Source organism: Mytilus edulis, chromosome 14, assembly GCF_963676685.1.
Source record: "Mytilus edulis chromosome 14, xbMytEdul2.2, whole genome shotgun sequence".
Taxonomy (NCBI): domain Eukaryota; kingdom Metazoa; phylum Mollusca; class Bivalvia; order Mytilida; family Mytilidae; genus Mytilus; species Mytilus edulis.
Genome location: NC_092357.1, coordinates 68,934,786 through 68,952,325, shown reverse-complemented (window position 1 = coordinate 68,952,325; position 17,540 = coordinate 68,934,786). Strand labels below are relative to the sequence as shown.

General features: G+C 32.1%; 1 protein-coding gene and 1 long non-coding RNA gene across 2 annotated transcripts in view; one reads left to right on the top strand and one right to left on the bottom strand.

Annotated features, from left to right (window-relative positions):
- LOC139504427 (uncharacterized) overlaps positions 1 to 17,540 on the top strand; it is a 39,325-nt gene that overhangs the window by 1,856 nt on the left and 19,929 nt on the right. Inside the window, exons 3-7 of the mRNA XM_071294511.1 lie at positions 540 to 644; positions 6,401 to 6,499; positions 7,265 to 7,369; positions 11,997 to 12,092; positions 13,999 to 14,074. Coding sequence (XP_071150612.1) covers positions 540 to 644; positions 6,401 to 6,499; positions 7,265 to 7,369; positions 11,997 to 12,092; positions 13,999 to 14,074 — 481 coding nt within the window. The remainder of the gene's footprint in view (positions 1 to 539; positions 645 to 6,400; positions 6,500 to 7,264; positions 7,370 to 11,996; positions 12,093 to 13,998; positions 14,075 to 17,540) is intronic.
- Positions 14,629 to 16,991, bottom strand: LOC139502784 (uncharacterized). The gene is made up of 3 exons (XR_011658937.1): positions 16,463 to 16,991; positions 15,654 to 15,722; positions 14,629 to 14,892 (listed from the first exon to the last, which is right to left on the bottom strand). It is a non-coding gene; the product is annotated as an uncharacterized lncRNA (long non-coding RNA).

The following is a 17,540-nucleotide window of genomic DNA, read 5'->3' as shown; positions in this document are numbered from 1 at the left end:
ACAGCGGTATACTATTGATGCCTTTCTTTAATACACAACGCAATTTGTAAAGTTGTATACAATTGAATATCATGTTACTCGCACTGAGAAAGGCTTCAAAGTGCGTTTATAATAATGGGCAGCTGATAGTAATCAAACATATCTTTCTTAATCCATTGATATAAGTAGTTCTTTTTCAATGTTTTATGGCATAGAAAATAATTCGTTTTGTATCATGACATTTCTGATGGAAGTTTGGATTTCGACGTGTTTACCACTCATTCTTTTCTGATTTACTTGTGTCTTGTTTTTAATTAACTACACAATATTATCCAGTGTGGCAAAGTTAAGGAAAATGTTGATATTACAGATGTCAGTAACATTGAAAAATTTTGTGTATTTTGTTGATATTAATTACGCAATAGTGTCCAGTGTTGCACAGGATATGCATATGTTGATATTACAGATGTCAATAACATTGTAACATTTTGTTGATATTAATTACGCAATATTGTCTAGATCATCACTTTAAATTAATAGACTTATTTTTGATATTATAGAACGGATCAACAGCATTACATTTGGCTGCTACGTTTGGACATCTTCGTGTCACCAAATGGTTAATTGAGGAAGGAGGAATCAGTCCATTGGATAAAACAGATGAGGTAACATTTAACATTATATACTAAGTGTTAATTTGTCAATGAAAAGCTATGTTGAATACTTATAGGATTTGTTGATGTAATTTAATTTTTGTCTATATTCAATTTTGATGATTTGTTTTTTATTTATATTTTTAAGTTAACAACTTGAATCCAAATAGAAGAAGGACAACATTTGGCAAAACAAACTACGGAAAAACGTTTCTATTTATCCAATAAGATTGTTGATACGCCGTCTAACACCTAAATATAACCATACTAATTATATACGAATACATAGCCACTATTTCAAATAACATAAACTAGGTCCCACAAAAACCAAATCCCTATACTATACTGATATATAAACACTAAAACTAAAATACCACGCATTCAAATGCATGAATAACTACCAGAATAACTTAATAATCAGAAACCAATATATAGCCTCTACTGATATAATCAACAATATATCAAATACTCAAGAAACAAACACCTTACATGATAAACTACAAATATGTTAACAGCAATTTACATTAACGACATCGAGAATATTTTAAATAAACATAAAGTCACCAAACAAACACATAACAATTGCCAAATCCAAACATTAAAAACACACTACTTTTAATAGAAATAATAAAATACAAATTCACCATTATAACATATGACAGTAGACAGATACAACAAACTACAACCAGACATTAAAGACAAACGACTTACCAACACGGATTAAGATACAAAGTCCCCTAAAAAATCAAACTCATTTCGTTATATAGAAAAACATATGTATAATAACAAATGACTACATAGCCATTGATATGTTAATGCTGTTGTAAATTTCACTGAAATGGTAAATTGTTTTACTGATTGTATTATAATTTATGTTTATCATTGTATTTTAATCTTGTAATACACTCAATTATGACCAGAGCGTTTCTTTATATATATACTGAAATTCAGAAATTAAGGGCAGTCATCAGGCATTAACAGCAACCATGCAGACACCAATTTGAAAGAAACAAACCCCTTCATCACTCCAAAAAAAATCACAATCCCAAATAGAATAATTGACGACCACCCAGACTTGAACAACCATCTTTTACATAAACACTAATTGCGAAAACAGCAAAAAACTAAAAGGTCACCAGTCGGGCATATGGCATCATTCAGAAATCAATTAAAACTTACTATTAAGACTTACAATAAACCATCACCTATTAAAACACAGTCACAAACCAAACACTTGACGGTAAGTAGGCAACTCAACACGAATTCTTAAACACACTGTGAAGACAAATGTCAAAAATTTCAAATGATGAAAACTTAGTACTGCTGTAACGTGTCACAATTCAAACAAATTTTACAGTCAGACACTACTTATAATCAGTTTAACACGTTTAACCCTTACTTTAAAGACACAACCACAAAGTATCCACCCCTTACGTATATGTCAAAAATACATACGATAGCCATCAACTAATGCTACACTTATAGCATAAATTTAATCGTATATCATCATAAATAACACATGTACCGTTACAAATCAAGCATATGATCGATAACAAAAAACAATCAACAATTATTTGAAAGTAAATATAAAGATAGTGTGCCCTATCAATTACATGATAACTACCAAGCACTACAACAGCCAACACGCATTTGACAATGATTTAAAAAAAGAGTCACCAATCAAACAGATGATAACTTCTATGCAAGTTAAGATCCTACAGCAATTAACATGAAAAAAATGTAAAAAAGAATCACCAATCAATAACATTATAGCTATGAGGTAGTCCAACAGCTAACATATATTTGAAACTAATCATAAAGCAACTGTCACCAACCAAGTACATAATAATCACAAAGACCTATAACAACCATGTGCTACTACTACTAATTATTAGGTCATACTCACAACACAGATAAGTAGTTTCAAAAAACAGTCAATAGCTAATAATTACTAATCAAACATTTGAAAGCAATCAGGAACAACCAACAACTATTTGTAGTTAATTAAGAAAACACAATCAACTATTTTCAATAAGGTCATGCAGGTATCAAATTTAGAATACTGTGGATTCATTTATTTTCGTGGGTTCCAATTTCCGTGGATAAAAGAAAACTTGGATGTTTGTGGATATTTCATTTCGTGATTTTGCTGAGGTCTGCATACATACCTATTTAGAATTTGTCGTTCGTGGAACATTTGATTTCGTAGTTTACCTGTACCCACGAAATCCACAAAAATTGGTATCTAAAGAATAATAATTAATCAATAGTAATGGTAAAGATATAAACAACAACTTTCAGATACCAATAAAACAGGACAGTCATCATATTATATATCAACAATCAGAAGATACTTACTGTAAATACACAGCCAACACCTTATACTTACACAACATAGCCATATGAACTACTAAGAACCATAAGGCATATCCAACTGTCGACCGACAACTTACGGTCACTAAGTAACACATTTCAACTACTAGTATCAGTAACAGTCAACAGCATAAAACCACTTGGGACTAACTCTTAATACATCCCGTCAATGTGTTTGTATTGTCTTTCATTTTTTGTTGGTGTGTTTTGTATATACAACTTATTCATGTTATTGTAATTCTTTGGATCTTATGACATGACTCTGTACTTTAAAAGATCCCGTCAGTATGATATTGTTCTTTTTTGTGTCATTATGATATATTTCTATTATGAATTACAAAGTACGTTGAACTACAAACGTCAAAATCATTCAATTGCGTAGTGGAATTAACTATTTGTGAATTATTATAAATTCTATATAACTTTTGGCCTATTTTAAATCTCGGTCTATTTCTGAAATTTATTCTTACTTACGTTTGATTTTTTAACCCTGTATGCTAGCATTTCTATGTGAAATTTTCAAATTGTTTGTATGTACATTGAACGACAAATATATGTGACGTATACAATTTTCTGACGTCAGACACGCGTATTAATGAATGTGTTTGTAGATAGATGTTTTTGTGTTCTGTTAAATTGTTCCTTTTAAAATTGTTACACGATGATGACTGCAGTACCCATATTTTAAAATTGAGAATGGAAATAGGGAATGTGTCAAAGAGACAACCCGACCATATAGTAGACAACAGCAAAAGGTAACCAACAGGTCTTCAATGCAGCGAGAAATTGCGGCAGGGTTTAACAAGTTGATGAGATCTCAACCCCCCCCCCTTTACTCTAGCTAATGCAGAAATGTAAACGCATAACAATACGCACATTAAAATTCAGTTCAAGAGAAGTCCGAGTCTGATGTCAGAGATGTAACCAAAGAAAATAAACAAAATGACAATAATACATAAATAACATCAGACTACTAGAAGTTAACTGACATGCCAGCTCCAGACTTTAATTAAACTAATTGAAAGGTTATGTCTTCATCATATGAATAGCAGTCACAATCCTTTCCGTGAGGGTTTTAGTATCATACCATCATAACATATATGAGAGGAACATAACCCGTGTCATGCCAATAACTGGTTTTTAAATAAATGAGTTCAGTTCCGATTCAAAGACCCTATTTAAGTGAATTGATATTAAAGCCAAAATATGCAATCTTTAATGACCTGACAACAGTATCGTAACTATATCCCTTCTTAATAAGTCTATTTAAAAGTTTTGTCAGCTTCTGAGGTAAATACTGACATTTTTGTGCTTTATAAAGAATATTTCCATACAATATTGGATGTGTAATACCAGAACGTATAAGAAGTCTGCATGTTGAGTTATATTTACGAATGATGTCCTTATACCGATGATAAAATTTAGTAAATGTTTTAACAAGTTTGAAATATAGAAAACCCTTGTGCAATAATTTTTCAGTAACACACAAATTTCTCTCATTAAAATCTAAAACATTGTTACATACACGAGCGAATCTTGATTTTCCACTGAGTTCAGTATTTTTGAGATTTTACTTTTTTCCCCAATATCCAATTGAAATATGTTATGAAGACAGATTATCAACTAAGAACTATTTATTGGGCACATTTCACCCAGCAGGAACAACTAACACACAATTATTTTACCTTAACAACTTGCTACGTCAAATTAAACACATGACAGCAAAAAGGCACTTCAATAACAGCAAATGGAGACAGCTTACAATCAGTAGTCACATTTGGCAGTAATCAGGTACTGTTGCTATCCAACGATCATATGAGGCTATCTTTTGAGACACTTATGTGCAAACAGGCACTTCACTAACAGCAAATGGACACAGCTTACAATCAGCAGTCACATATCAAACATTTGGCAGTAATCAGGTACTGCCACTATCCAAAGATCATATGAGACTAACGTTTGAGACCCTTATGTGCAAACAATCATAAGATTCTATCAAAAACTATCAACAGCCTATAATTGCAAGATACAAATAACAACAAACATGCTCCCAAACACAATACTGCTATCAAAAATACCATTTATCAAATGCAAAATCATTTCTCATAATCACCAATCAAACACATGACAAATATCAAGCACTACCAACAAATACCAACTATCAGATATTTAGTATAAAACAAGAGGCAACAACTTACAATCACCACGGAAACATATAAACAATGAGGCACATACAACAGCCTTCAATACTAGTTTGAAAGTCATTACCAGAAAAAATAGTCACACATCAAACACAGGTCAGTCATTTGACACTTTAAAAAACTTAACAAAACACTACCAACATATAACAATCACGGACCAAACACAGTATAGCCTTCAAACACTTCCAACTAACAGTTATACACTTATTATAAAACACAACCAAAAGTCGTATTCGTTTATCAAACAAATGACTGGCATTAGACATTAACAACAACTAACCAAAAGACGACGATAATTGTAAAAATAAAAATTTAATCATTGATAAAACACATAACAGCTACAAGACACTACAAGCTGTCTACAAATGGAAGAGTCTATTCTAAAGACACAAAGAACAACTTACATAATTACTTTTTGGAACTTTGGGATTATAGCTCTTCATCTTTAATATAAGCTTTGGTTTTCACATATTTTGGTCACGAGCATCACTGAAGAGACATGTATTGTCGAAATGCGCATCTGGTGCAGAAAAATTGGTACCGTTAATGTTATTACAGTTCACAATGAAAACATGTACTAATACCAACCATTTCTTAAAATAAGTGTGACAGTTTTTTTTAATTATTTTTAAAATTTAGTATCATAAAAACAAGTTTAAATGATTTAAATGTTTTGTAACGACTTAAAACAAAAAATATTTCACAGACTTTTTCGGGTACGACTTTCGATTATTATCACTGTTTTATTTCTATTGTTCAATCCACAGAATGCAGACTACTCAGAGCCATTACAACCATCCTTGGCTATTATTAATAACTCGGGCATGTTACAGGGCCAATATGAAAAAGCCCATACATTAATACTATATTAACATACAACTGATTGTAACTTCTTCATTCAACCATAATGGCGATATTCCTTATTCGTCAATTAAAAATGCTGCACAGAAAAGCCACATGGATATTCTCCTTTATCTGATCACTAGAACTAGCTATGACATCTCATAACAAAGCATTGTGTTTATTTGTTATACAATTATATCAAGAATATATTTACTGGTGTGACCGGTCATTTTTATTCAAGTTTTACATCTTATTCATTTGATATGCAATATATATATTTTACCTGTATTTTTTCAACGATGTCCAGTTCATGACACAAGTGTTGATGAATGTTATATAATTATATTACAGTATGGAAACACACCATTAATACTCGCTGCCGTCGAAGGACACCTGGATGTTGTATGTTACCTGGCCAGCATTGGATGTAATATACATGCCAGATCCAAGGTAACGAAAGATATATCTCCTGTCTGGTTGTATCCCTGTTTATATTTAATAATTAAATCAGACAGGTTTATCCTATAGTTTGTTTATATGTGTTTTACATTGTCGTTTGGTTTTGCACTTTAGTGTTTCTATATTTTCGTTGATTTACTCTTATATTTGATGTGTTTTCCTTAGTGGTAGTTTGTATCCCTGATTTGTTTTCTCTCAATCGAGTTATGACTTTCGAACAGCGGTATACTATTAATGCCTTTATTTAATACATAACGCAGTTTGTAAAGTTGTAAACAATTGAATATCATGTTACTCGCACTGAGAAAGGCTTCAAAGTTCGTTTATAATAATGGGCAGCTGATAGCAATCAAACATTTCTTTCTGAATCCATTGATATAAGTAGTTCTTTTTCAATGTTTTAAGTCATAGAAAATAATTCCTTTTGTATCATGACATTTCTGGTGAAAGTTTGGATTTCGACGTGCTTACCACTCATTTTTTCCTGATATATATATGTCTTGTTTTTAATTAATTACACAATATTGTCCAGTGTGGCAAGTTAAAGAAAATGTTGATATTACAGATGTCAGTAACATTGTAAAAATTTTGTGTATTTTGTTGATATTAATTACGCAAAAGTGTCCAGTGTTGCACAGGATATGCATATGTTGATATTACAGATGTCAATAACATTGTAGCATTTTGTTGATATTAATTACGCAATATTGTCTAGATCATCACTTTACATGAATAGAATCATTTTTGAAATTATAGAAAGGATCAACAGCGTTACATGGGGCTGCTAATTTTGGACATCTTCATGTCACCAAATGGTTAATTGAGGAAGGAGGAATCAGTCCACTGGATAAAACAGATGAGGTAACATTTAACATTATATACTAAGTGTTAATTTATCAATGAAAAGTTATTTTGAATACTTATAGGATTTGTTAATTCAATTTTTGTCTATATTCAATTTGGATGAATTGTTTTTTATTTATATTTTTAAGTTAACAACTTGAATCCAAATAGAAGAAGGACAACAATTGACAAAACAAACTACGGACAAACGTTTCTATTTATCTAATAAGATTGTTGATACGCCGTCTTACACCTAAACATAACCATATAAGTATATACAAATACATAGCCACTATTTCAAATAACATAAACCAGGTGCTACAAAAACCAACTTCCTATATTGTACTGATATATAAACACTAAAAACAAAATACCACGCGCAAATGCATGAGTAACTACCAGAATAAACCTAATCAGCAGAAACCAACATTCAGCCTCTACTGATATAATCAACAATATATCAAATACTCAAGAAACAAACACCTAACATGATAAACTACAAATATATTAACAGCAATTTACATTAACGACATCGAGAATGTTTTAGATAAACACAAAGTCACCAAACAAACACATAACAGTTGCCAAATACAGACATTAAAGACACACTACTTTTAATAGAAATAATAAGATACAAATTCACCATTATAACATATTACAGTAGACAGATAAAACAAACTACAACCAGACATTAAAGACAAACGACTTACCAACACGGATTAAGATACAAAGTCCCCTAAAAAATCAAACTCATTTCGTTATATAGAAAATATATGTATAATAACAAATGACTACATAGCCATTGATATGTTAATGCTGTTGTAAATTTCACCGAAATGGTAAATTGTTTTACTGATTGTGTTATAATTTATGTTTATCATTGTATTTTAATCTTGTAATTCACTCAATTATGACCAGAGCGTTTCTTTATATAAAATCCTGAAATTAAGAAATTAAGGGCAGTCATCAGGCATTAACAGCAACCATGCAGACACCAATTTGAAAGAAACAAACCCCTTCATCACTCCAAAAAAATCACAATCCCAAATAAAATAATTGACGACCACCCAGACTTGAACAATCAGCTTTTAAATAAACACTAATCGGAAAACAGCAAAAAACTAAAGGGTCACCAGTCGGGCATATGGCATCATTCAGAAATCAATTAAAACTTACTATTAAGACTTATAATAAACCATCACCTATTAAAAACACAGTCACAAACCAAACACTTGACAGTAAGTAGACAACTCAACACGAATTCTTAAACAAAAATGTTATCTAGTCAACATTCAAGGGCAAATATAGTATCAAAGCATGTCCAATTGACATAGTTTTGTTTGTTTACTGCTTCTAAAAAATGACCTTAAAGAGTTTGAACATATATATTCACATACTGACTTTTTAAAGGCCCATTTAATTAGGTGTGTGAATTTTTTCTTAATGAGAATGTGAGGCAATGTGATATATAGGGTAACAAAAACAAAATCCGAACTTTGAACAGATTCAAACTCTCCAATATAAGCATGCAACTTATCAAGTACTTCCAACGAGTTTTTGAAACTCCAAAAGTAATTAATTCCACTATTTTCGAAGGTCTTATTTAAACAATTTATTATCAAGTTTTTGATTGTATCAAGTGTACTGGTAAGTAGAATAGATAATTCAGTAGTGGAACAAAGGCTTGAAGACGAAATAAATCTATATGTGTAAGTTGTTTTGTGTAGCTTCGGAAGCCAATACATATTTGGGACTTTCATTGTTTTTGGTTCTGCTTGTGAAGCGGTTGCTAAAGGTTAATGTTTGTTACAGATGTAGTTTTCTGAAAATGGAGTCAGTTGGAACGTTGGTGAATTGGTGATTTCTTTTTGTAGAACCTCAAATAGTAATAATATTATTAGCAGCTTTATCGGCCGGGACAAAAACAAATTCCTTGGCTAGTTCTTTTAGCTTATGTTTGATACGAGAAAAAGGTTTATTGTGGTTATTGTTAAGAGTAAAATGTTGACTATTTATTTATTGTGTCTGTTAACGCATCATTGTAAGTATAACGGAATTTGATGAGACTGTAAACGCATCATTGTAAATATAACGGAACTTGATGAGACTGTCATCAAAGTGAGAGGGTTAGCGCTATAAAACCAGGTTTAATCCACCATTTTCTACATTTGAAAATGCCTATACCAAGTCAGGAATATGACAGTTCTTGTCCATTCGTTTTTGATGTGTTTTGTATTTGATTTTGCCATGTGATTATGGACTTTCCGAATTGATTTTCCTCTGAGTTCAGTATTTTTGAGATTTTACTTTTTTCCCAACATCCAATTGAAATATGTTATGAAGACAGACTAACAACTAAGAACTATTTATTGGGCACATTTCAGGAACAACTAACAAACAATATAATCACATAAGCAACACGACGGGTGCCACACGTGGAGCAGGATCTGCTTACCCTTCCGGAGCACCTGAGATCACCCCTAGTTTTTGGTGGGGTTCGTGTTGTTTATTCTTTAGTTTTCTATGTTGTGTCATGTGTACTAATGTTTTTCTGATTGTATTTTTCATTTTTGACCATGGCGTTGTCAGTTTGTTTTGGATTTATGGGTTTGACTGTCCCTTTGGTATCTTTCGTCCCTCTTTTACTTTACCTAAAACGAACAACTTGCTACGTCAAATTAAACACATGACAGCAAACAGGCACTTCAATAACATCAAATGGACACAGCTTACTACGTCAAATTAAACACATGACACCAAACAGGCACTTCAATAACAGCAAATGGAAACAGCTTACTACGTCAAATTAAACACGTGACACCAAACAGGCACTTCAAATAGACACAGCTTACAATCAGTAGTCACATATCAAACATTTGGCAGTATTCAGGTAATGCTACTATCCAACGATCATATGAGACTAACTTTTCAGACACTTATGTGCAAAATATCATAAGATTCTATCAAAAACTATCAACAGCATCTAAAGCCTACATTGTAAGATACAAATAACAACAAACATGCTCCCAAACACACAACTGATATCAAATAAAGGCAACAGTAGTATACCGCTGTTCAAACTTATATCAAAAATACCATTTATCAAATGCACAATCATTTCTTATAATCACCAATCAAACACATGACAAATATCAAGCACTACCAACAAATCTCAACTATCAGAGATTTAGTATAAAACAAGACGCAACAACTAACAATCATCAAGGAAACACTTAAGCAATCAGGCACATACAACAGCCATCAATACTAGCTTGAAAGTAACTACCAGCAAAAAAGAAGTCACACATCAAACACAGAACAGTCGTTGGACACTTAAAAAACTGAACAAAACACTTTTTATAAAGACACGACCAACATATAACAATCACGGACCAAACACAATATAACCTTCAGACAATTCCAACTAACAGTTAGACACTTATTATAAAACACAACCAACAAGTCGTATTCATTTATCAAACAAATGACAGGCATTAGACATAAACAACAACTAGCCAAAAGACGACGACAATTGTAAAAACAACAATTTAGTCATTGATAAAACACACAACAGCTTACATAATTACTTTTTGGAACTTTGGGATTATAGCTCTTCATCTTTTATATAAGCTTTGGATTTCACATATTTTTGCCACGAGCATCACTGAAGAGACATGTTTTGTCGAAATGCGCATCTGGTGCAGAAAAAATGGTACCGTTAATATTATTACAGTTCACAATGTAAACATGTACTAAAACCAACCAACCACTTACCAGATACTAACGACATTCAACGGGTATTTCCAGCAGCCATCCACCAGACAGACACTGAAGACACATACACCAACAATCAAACATTATAGATTTTACCTCGCCGATCATTCATATGATAGTCTCAAACTACTATCTATATTTAGAACTTTTTTATAAAACACAATCATTAGCTATGAATTGTTACTAATTTTAAACACTACAAATGAAGACACACCGAAGTATACATAAACAATATACTTATAATACTATAACATATGGCTATAACAGTATAATCAAGCAAATACATCTTCGAAATCAAATAATACACTGATACATTGGTTGATGTTCTAGATTTGTTAGTTTCAACATATTTTCTTTATAGTGGATTGGGAAACAAGTCAATCTAACTTATACTAATTACTTTCTGCTTTGCGGGTGCGAATGCTGCCATGTAGCGGCATTAGCCTGCTGTTTTAATCTACAAGGGTGTCTTTTACGTACAAAAGATATGGCTCTCTCTTAACACGGGTCAGCCTTTTATCGTCCCCTTCCGATGGACTACCCTACTTGTAAATGGTGTCAAGGGACGGCCGGAAATCCAGTCCTTAAATTTTCTCCCTGGAAGGGGATCGAACCAGGAACCTTTGTGTTAGTAGTCCGATGCACTAACCACTATAGTTTTGAATCTTAAAATTAGATGTCAACCTCAAACACTAAGTTTGCTGAAGACAAAATTTATTGAAAGAATTGTGATCAGGAAATTATCCTACTAGATTTCAAAGAAAACATGAAACCAAAAATGTTACAAATGCTGCTTTTATTTTGCTTGAAAGTTGTTGTAAAAACTGAATGATTATAGTTGATAGATACAGGTTTAAGATTGTTTTTATAGGGTAACACGCCATATATGATGGCTGCAAATAAAGACAACTACAAATTTTCATCTGAGGAGAAAAAAGGAAAGACAGAAGTAATGAGTTTCCTCAAGGTACATGTTCTGTCTTATCATATTGTATAAAATAATCAAAAAATAATACAGTATATGTTTACACTGATTTTTAATGTTACCTTAATTTGTCTGCATGTCTATCCGAACGTTCGTCCCAAAATTAGTTTCCATTCTCTTACTTGAGTTTGTCTCTATCAAATGTTATGAAGTCTATACAAGCTCAGTAGTCAGTACTTCGGTACTTACATGATTTATAACAAACCCTTTCTAAAATTGTCCGTTTATAAATTTGAAATTATAAAGAAACTAATGTTTTAACTCCCTCGTGCAAAGTTGACCTTAGATAGATTTGGTTCTTTTTAGGTCTTTTTTAACATACCTCTTCGACTGTTTCGGTACTTATACATCATCGGCTTTCAAATATTTGGCTTTGAGCGTTCTTGATGAAATAAAGAAAACAAAAAAGCGCTTCGGATGCATATAATTATTAAACGTGTTGTTTTTAATATTTGACACACGATGCTTATTTCCACAAAACACAGATCAAGGTCAAATTTGGGTGGCATCAATATAACAGTTCTTTAGTTACGGGGTATGTGTTCCGTAAACAAATGTTTGAATCCAAATTTCTTGAAATGTAGTTTGTAACGTTCGAGTTGAAAAAGTGAAAAAAGAATACTTTGTTTAAAAAAAAACAGATAATGTTTGGCATTACAAAAAAAGCTTGTTTCCGATAAAGTTGAAACATAAGGATATCTAGTATACAACTACGGACTAACGTGTATAAAACTATTGAATCGATACTGTCTATTTTTTATATTGTTTTGTTTTGGCCTTAAAAGTGCTGCCTCACAGAGCCAACCATACTATAAGACATATTTTTTTTATGTTAGGGAGAAATAAGCACTCATAAAGATTTTTGGCCACGCCTTTATTTATATGTCGATGTCCCTTGTCAAGGGGCTGTAATTCACTGCTTGTCATAATTTGCTGTCTGTAATACTTGTCTTTAATGTCATTTTTCTGACGTATACGCATGTGACCAGGAGCAAACTAGTCAAGATACAGATATATATGTTTCTTCTATAATATTTTGTTTAATAAATAAATATGATTAGAACAAGCACAGTTCAGAACAATGGTAGGCTGGTGAAGTTTTCAAACATTGATGGACTGACTGAAATATTTGTTTCTGTCTCTATAGAAACAGCATTAAAAAATGTGGTTCACAATGAATAAGGAGTAAATCATAAAAAAACGTTGATGCCGTTTCGATCATGTGACAAACATATGTTCATGATATGATCAACAAAATTATCTTATCCAATCAGAAGACCAGTTATATTAAACATTACGTAGAGAACAGAGTGAAACGGTGCGTGTTTACCAGTGCCATCTTCATTCTTTTAGGACACTTCTCGGTAAAGTGACAGTAGTGTGAAATAAAACTATAAGATTTTAAAGCAACAACTATTTTAATACTAACAAGTCTACGGTGGGTTTTTTTCTGGCATTCATAACTCAAGCGTTCTACCAACAGATTCAGTTTTTAACAAAATAATATTTCACTTCATTGACTGAAACGTGATTATAATGGCCTAAAGTTAACGTTTGTTCCGTTCTTTGCATTGTTTAATTTATATTCCTCTCCAACTCTCTTATCAAAAGTTGTTTATCTTTGTTTACTTTGCTTTGTCCTCCATTCAAATATTATAACAAATTAAGTATGAGAGCCAGATCCGAGCTGAAATCTAAATTTTTACAATATAAAACAGAGACAAATGCCTGTCTGAACGAAATCACGAAATATTTACCAAAAAAAATCATTCTGGGCAGATTATACATTCCATTAGATCCCCTTAGTTACAAATTCTGGCTCTTATATTCTCCAGTCAATGTGTATTTTCCTATTCATAACCATAACATATCGTCTGCTGTGTTGTAGACTGTCATGGCAAAGGAAGAACAAGAAGTGGCCACAAAAGTCTTCCATCAGAAAGGTCTAACAAAAATTATCAAAGGTAAATTTGTATATGATCTCATTTCCTGTGTGGAATACATCTGTGAGACGGCATCAACAGATTTGAGATTAAAACAAAAGTGATTTTAAAGTTACAAGAAAATGAGAATTTTATATGATCAACTCATACATGCGGTATATATTAGGGAAGGCAAAGAGTACACAAGTACTCACTAGGAAGATCGATAACTCCTATACTTTTTAGTACTTGTTAGTACTCATATACATTTTGTACCTGTTAGCCTTTAATAAATCTGGAGATGGGGCAATATGCGCAATTGTTTCTCCATAGGCCGTAATGGTAACGTTTTCTTCTGTTGCTCAGCCCATATCGTAAACTTGTATATGTATGATGGCTTGTTTCGAAGCTGAGACATTTTTACATATGTGGTTAAATTTTCGGGGTACGAAGTGTGATTCATTTTTCCGTAATTTAGCAAACCCCGAGAATCCTTTTGCGATGTGGCTCCTCATGGTAAAACATCCCATTTTTAACACAATAAGTTCTTTGAAATTTTAATACTTTGAACACATTTAACATGTTTAATAGCTCCATGGTTTTTAAACATTTATTCTGTGTTCCCCTACTTTCTAAATTAACACTAATGGTTCAGCTCAGTCATTTGTTTATCATAGAAATGTGTCAAATATCACTACACAGAGATTTTTTGTTTACACGTGACTTTTGTGTTCCTCATTTCAAGGCGCATTAGGGGTATTGTCCCATATTGAAATCCATAGTTCTGATTTTTCCAAATATTTTTAGGTGATCTTCATCGGTATGACATTCTGAATAAATCTGTGTATTTTTGTCCATTTCTGAAAAAAAATAAAGTCGTTTCAGCACTATATGGCAATGACACTTTTATCGCTATATTCATTTATTTTTAATACAACGTGTATGTATAATTAATTTCTTCCAGTATACCTTTACTAGTCAAAACAAGGACAAAACTTCTGATGATAACCTTAAATTACAATATACAGACCCTGTTAAAGCATTTCATAACATTTTCCTGTGTCTTAAAGTGCATTTTGACAGAGAAATTATGCAAAAATGTAGATTTCATAAAAAAAACTCACCAAAATAACTATTCTTACTAGTAGACATCTGGTATATAATACTATGAAAACCCCTCAAAACTCCTGGGAAAGTCATTCTTATTATGTAATTAGAGTGCAATGAAGTGCAAATTTTCAAAACTTGTCCATTCACATAATTCTATTTGAGAAAAAAAGGCTTTTTACATGTATTTTAGTGAAAACCCTTTCTCAGTGAGAAATCCACATGAGGTATTATAGGAAACATTGTGACATCACACGTATTATGGCGTCATTAAATAACGACAGATCAAAATAGTGCTAAATAGAGTTTGTAGTGTTACATGAGAATCAGTTGCCGCAAGATTTAACTCGAAATGTTGAGTCGAAAAGATCAGTAACCAAGCCTTTTCATTTAATAGCAAGACCATAGCAACAGTTTTCATATAAGCATATTATAACATACCGACTGTAATTTCATTTGCACAAATACCATAAATAAATAATTTAGAGCTTACCTAATAAATCAAAATGCTTACCAGTTATTCAGGACTTTTTAAAACCTTTAGTTTGCCATCTCATGTTTAATAGTAATGATATGTCTGGAACTGAAATAAGACAAAATTTTTTACTCAGGCTGTGTTATCATTTAATTTAAGTACATAAGTATTATCGAGAGAGAAAAATCTAATTCTTGAAAGTTTTATCACAAAGAAAGAAAAATGCCTCTCCCTTGTGGCTAAGCCACCTTCATTTAAACTGTTTATATTAGAAGCAATGAGTAGTAGCTAACTAGCTTAATACATGTAGTTGAATAGCAATATTGTTTTCAAGAGGGTTGGCCCTCCCCCTTTTTCACTGAGAAATGACAATAGCTTGTGTTTGGTCGTGTGCATTAACAATAGTAATACATGATTTTCTTAATACATGTACAAGGTTTTTTTCTGTCTATTTGCATATGATATCTACTGACCAGGGTCAAATCATTGTATAAAAGCATGTGATGATGTATCTCACTTTACTCGTGTGAAGTGTGTTATCTCCCTTGATTATCAGCTATTCCTGCAGACCAGAGTGATAATTACATAACAAAGACTATATTGTGTCATGTTTACTTACAATAAATTCATATTACATGTAAGTTTTCCTGCCTTTTTCAATTGTATAAACAATTCCTTTCGGATCTCTCGGGGTAAACAAAATTATGATTGTGCCTAAAAAAAGTGTTCAGCCCCGTGCCAGTAACGATTTTAAAAGCGAAAAATTCATTGAATTTTTGCTGTTCTTTATCAATAATATTTATCTTAAATCATTTATGATAACTAGGTATAAATAAAAAACTACTAACCATCATTTTCACAATTTTCTGTGGTGTACAAGGTGAAATTATCTTAGGATATCTCTGGATCTTGTCTTAGAAGATGGGGCAATATGCGCAATTGTTTCTCCATAGGCCGTAATGGTAACGTTTTCTTCTGTTGCTCAGCCCATATCGTAAACTTGTATATGTATGATGGCTTGTTTCGAAGCTGAGACATTTTTACATATGTGGTTAAATTTTCGGGGTACGAAGTGTGATTCATTTTTCCGTAATTTAGCAAACCCCGAGAATCCTTTTGCGATGTGGCTCCTCATGGTAAAAAATCCCATTTTTAACACAATAAGTTCTTTGAAATTTTAATACTTTGAACACATTTAATAGCTCCATGGTTTTTACACATTTATTCTGTGTTCCCCTACTTTCTAAATTAACACTAATGGTTCAGCTCAGTCATTTGTTTATCATAGAAATGTGTCAAATATCACTACACAGAGATTTTTTGTTTACACGTGACTTTTGTGTTCCTCATTTCAAGGCGCATTAGGGGTATTGTCCCAGATATTTCATCTCACATTACCACTCACTTTAGTTCCCTTTGAAATACCCCCCCCCCCCCCCTTTTCAGTAAGGCTAGTTTTTATACCGTTAAACAACATAGATTGGTTTATCCTGAGACTCCTATGTGTTGTACTAGATTTTTTTTTTAATTTTAACTGTGTAAGGGATTTCTATTTGGCTGTCAATTCCTGTTTTTCTTAATATCGTCCAGAATGTGTATTTTATTTGACATTAGATTATAAGCAGCTATCCTTCAACATAATCACTTTGGTTTAATTTTATTTAGTGTACTCATAACTGAGTAGGCTAGTATTTCGGCATAAGGTTCTAAGCTCCTCATTGTGCATGCAATTTTCAGTAAATCTAGACAATAACTTCCTGCTAAATTCATGTCATAATACTTTTATTATTCGTGGTCGAAAGCTGCATATGTTGTGCAAAACTGTAAGCCTTAGGCTAGGCTATTTGAGTAGGTTTTTTTTTTATTTTGAAAGAATTTTTTCACATTTCGTCATCTTCTGTACAGATATGATTTCATTTTCGGTTT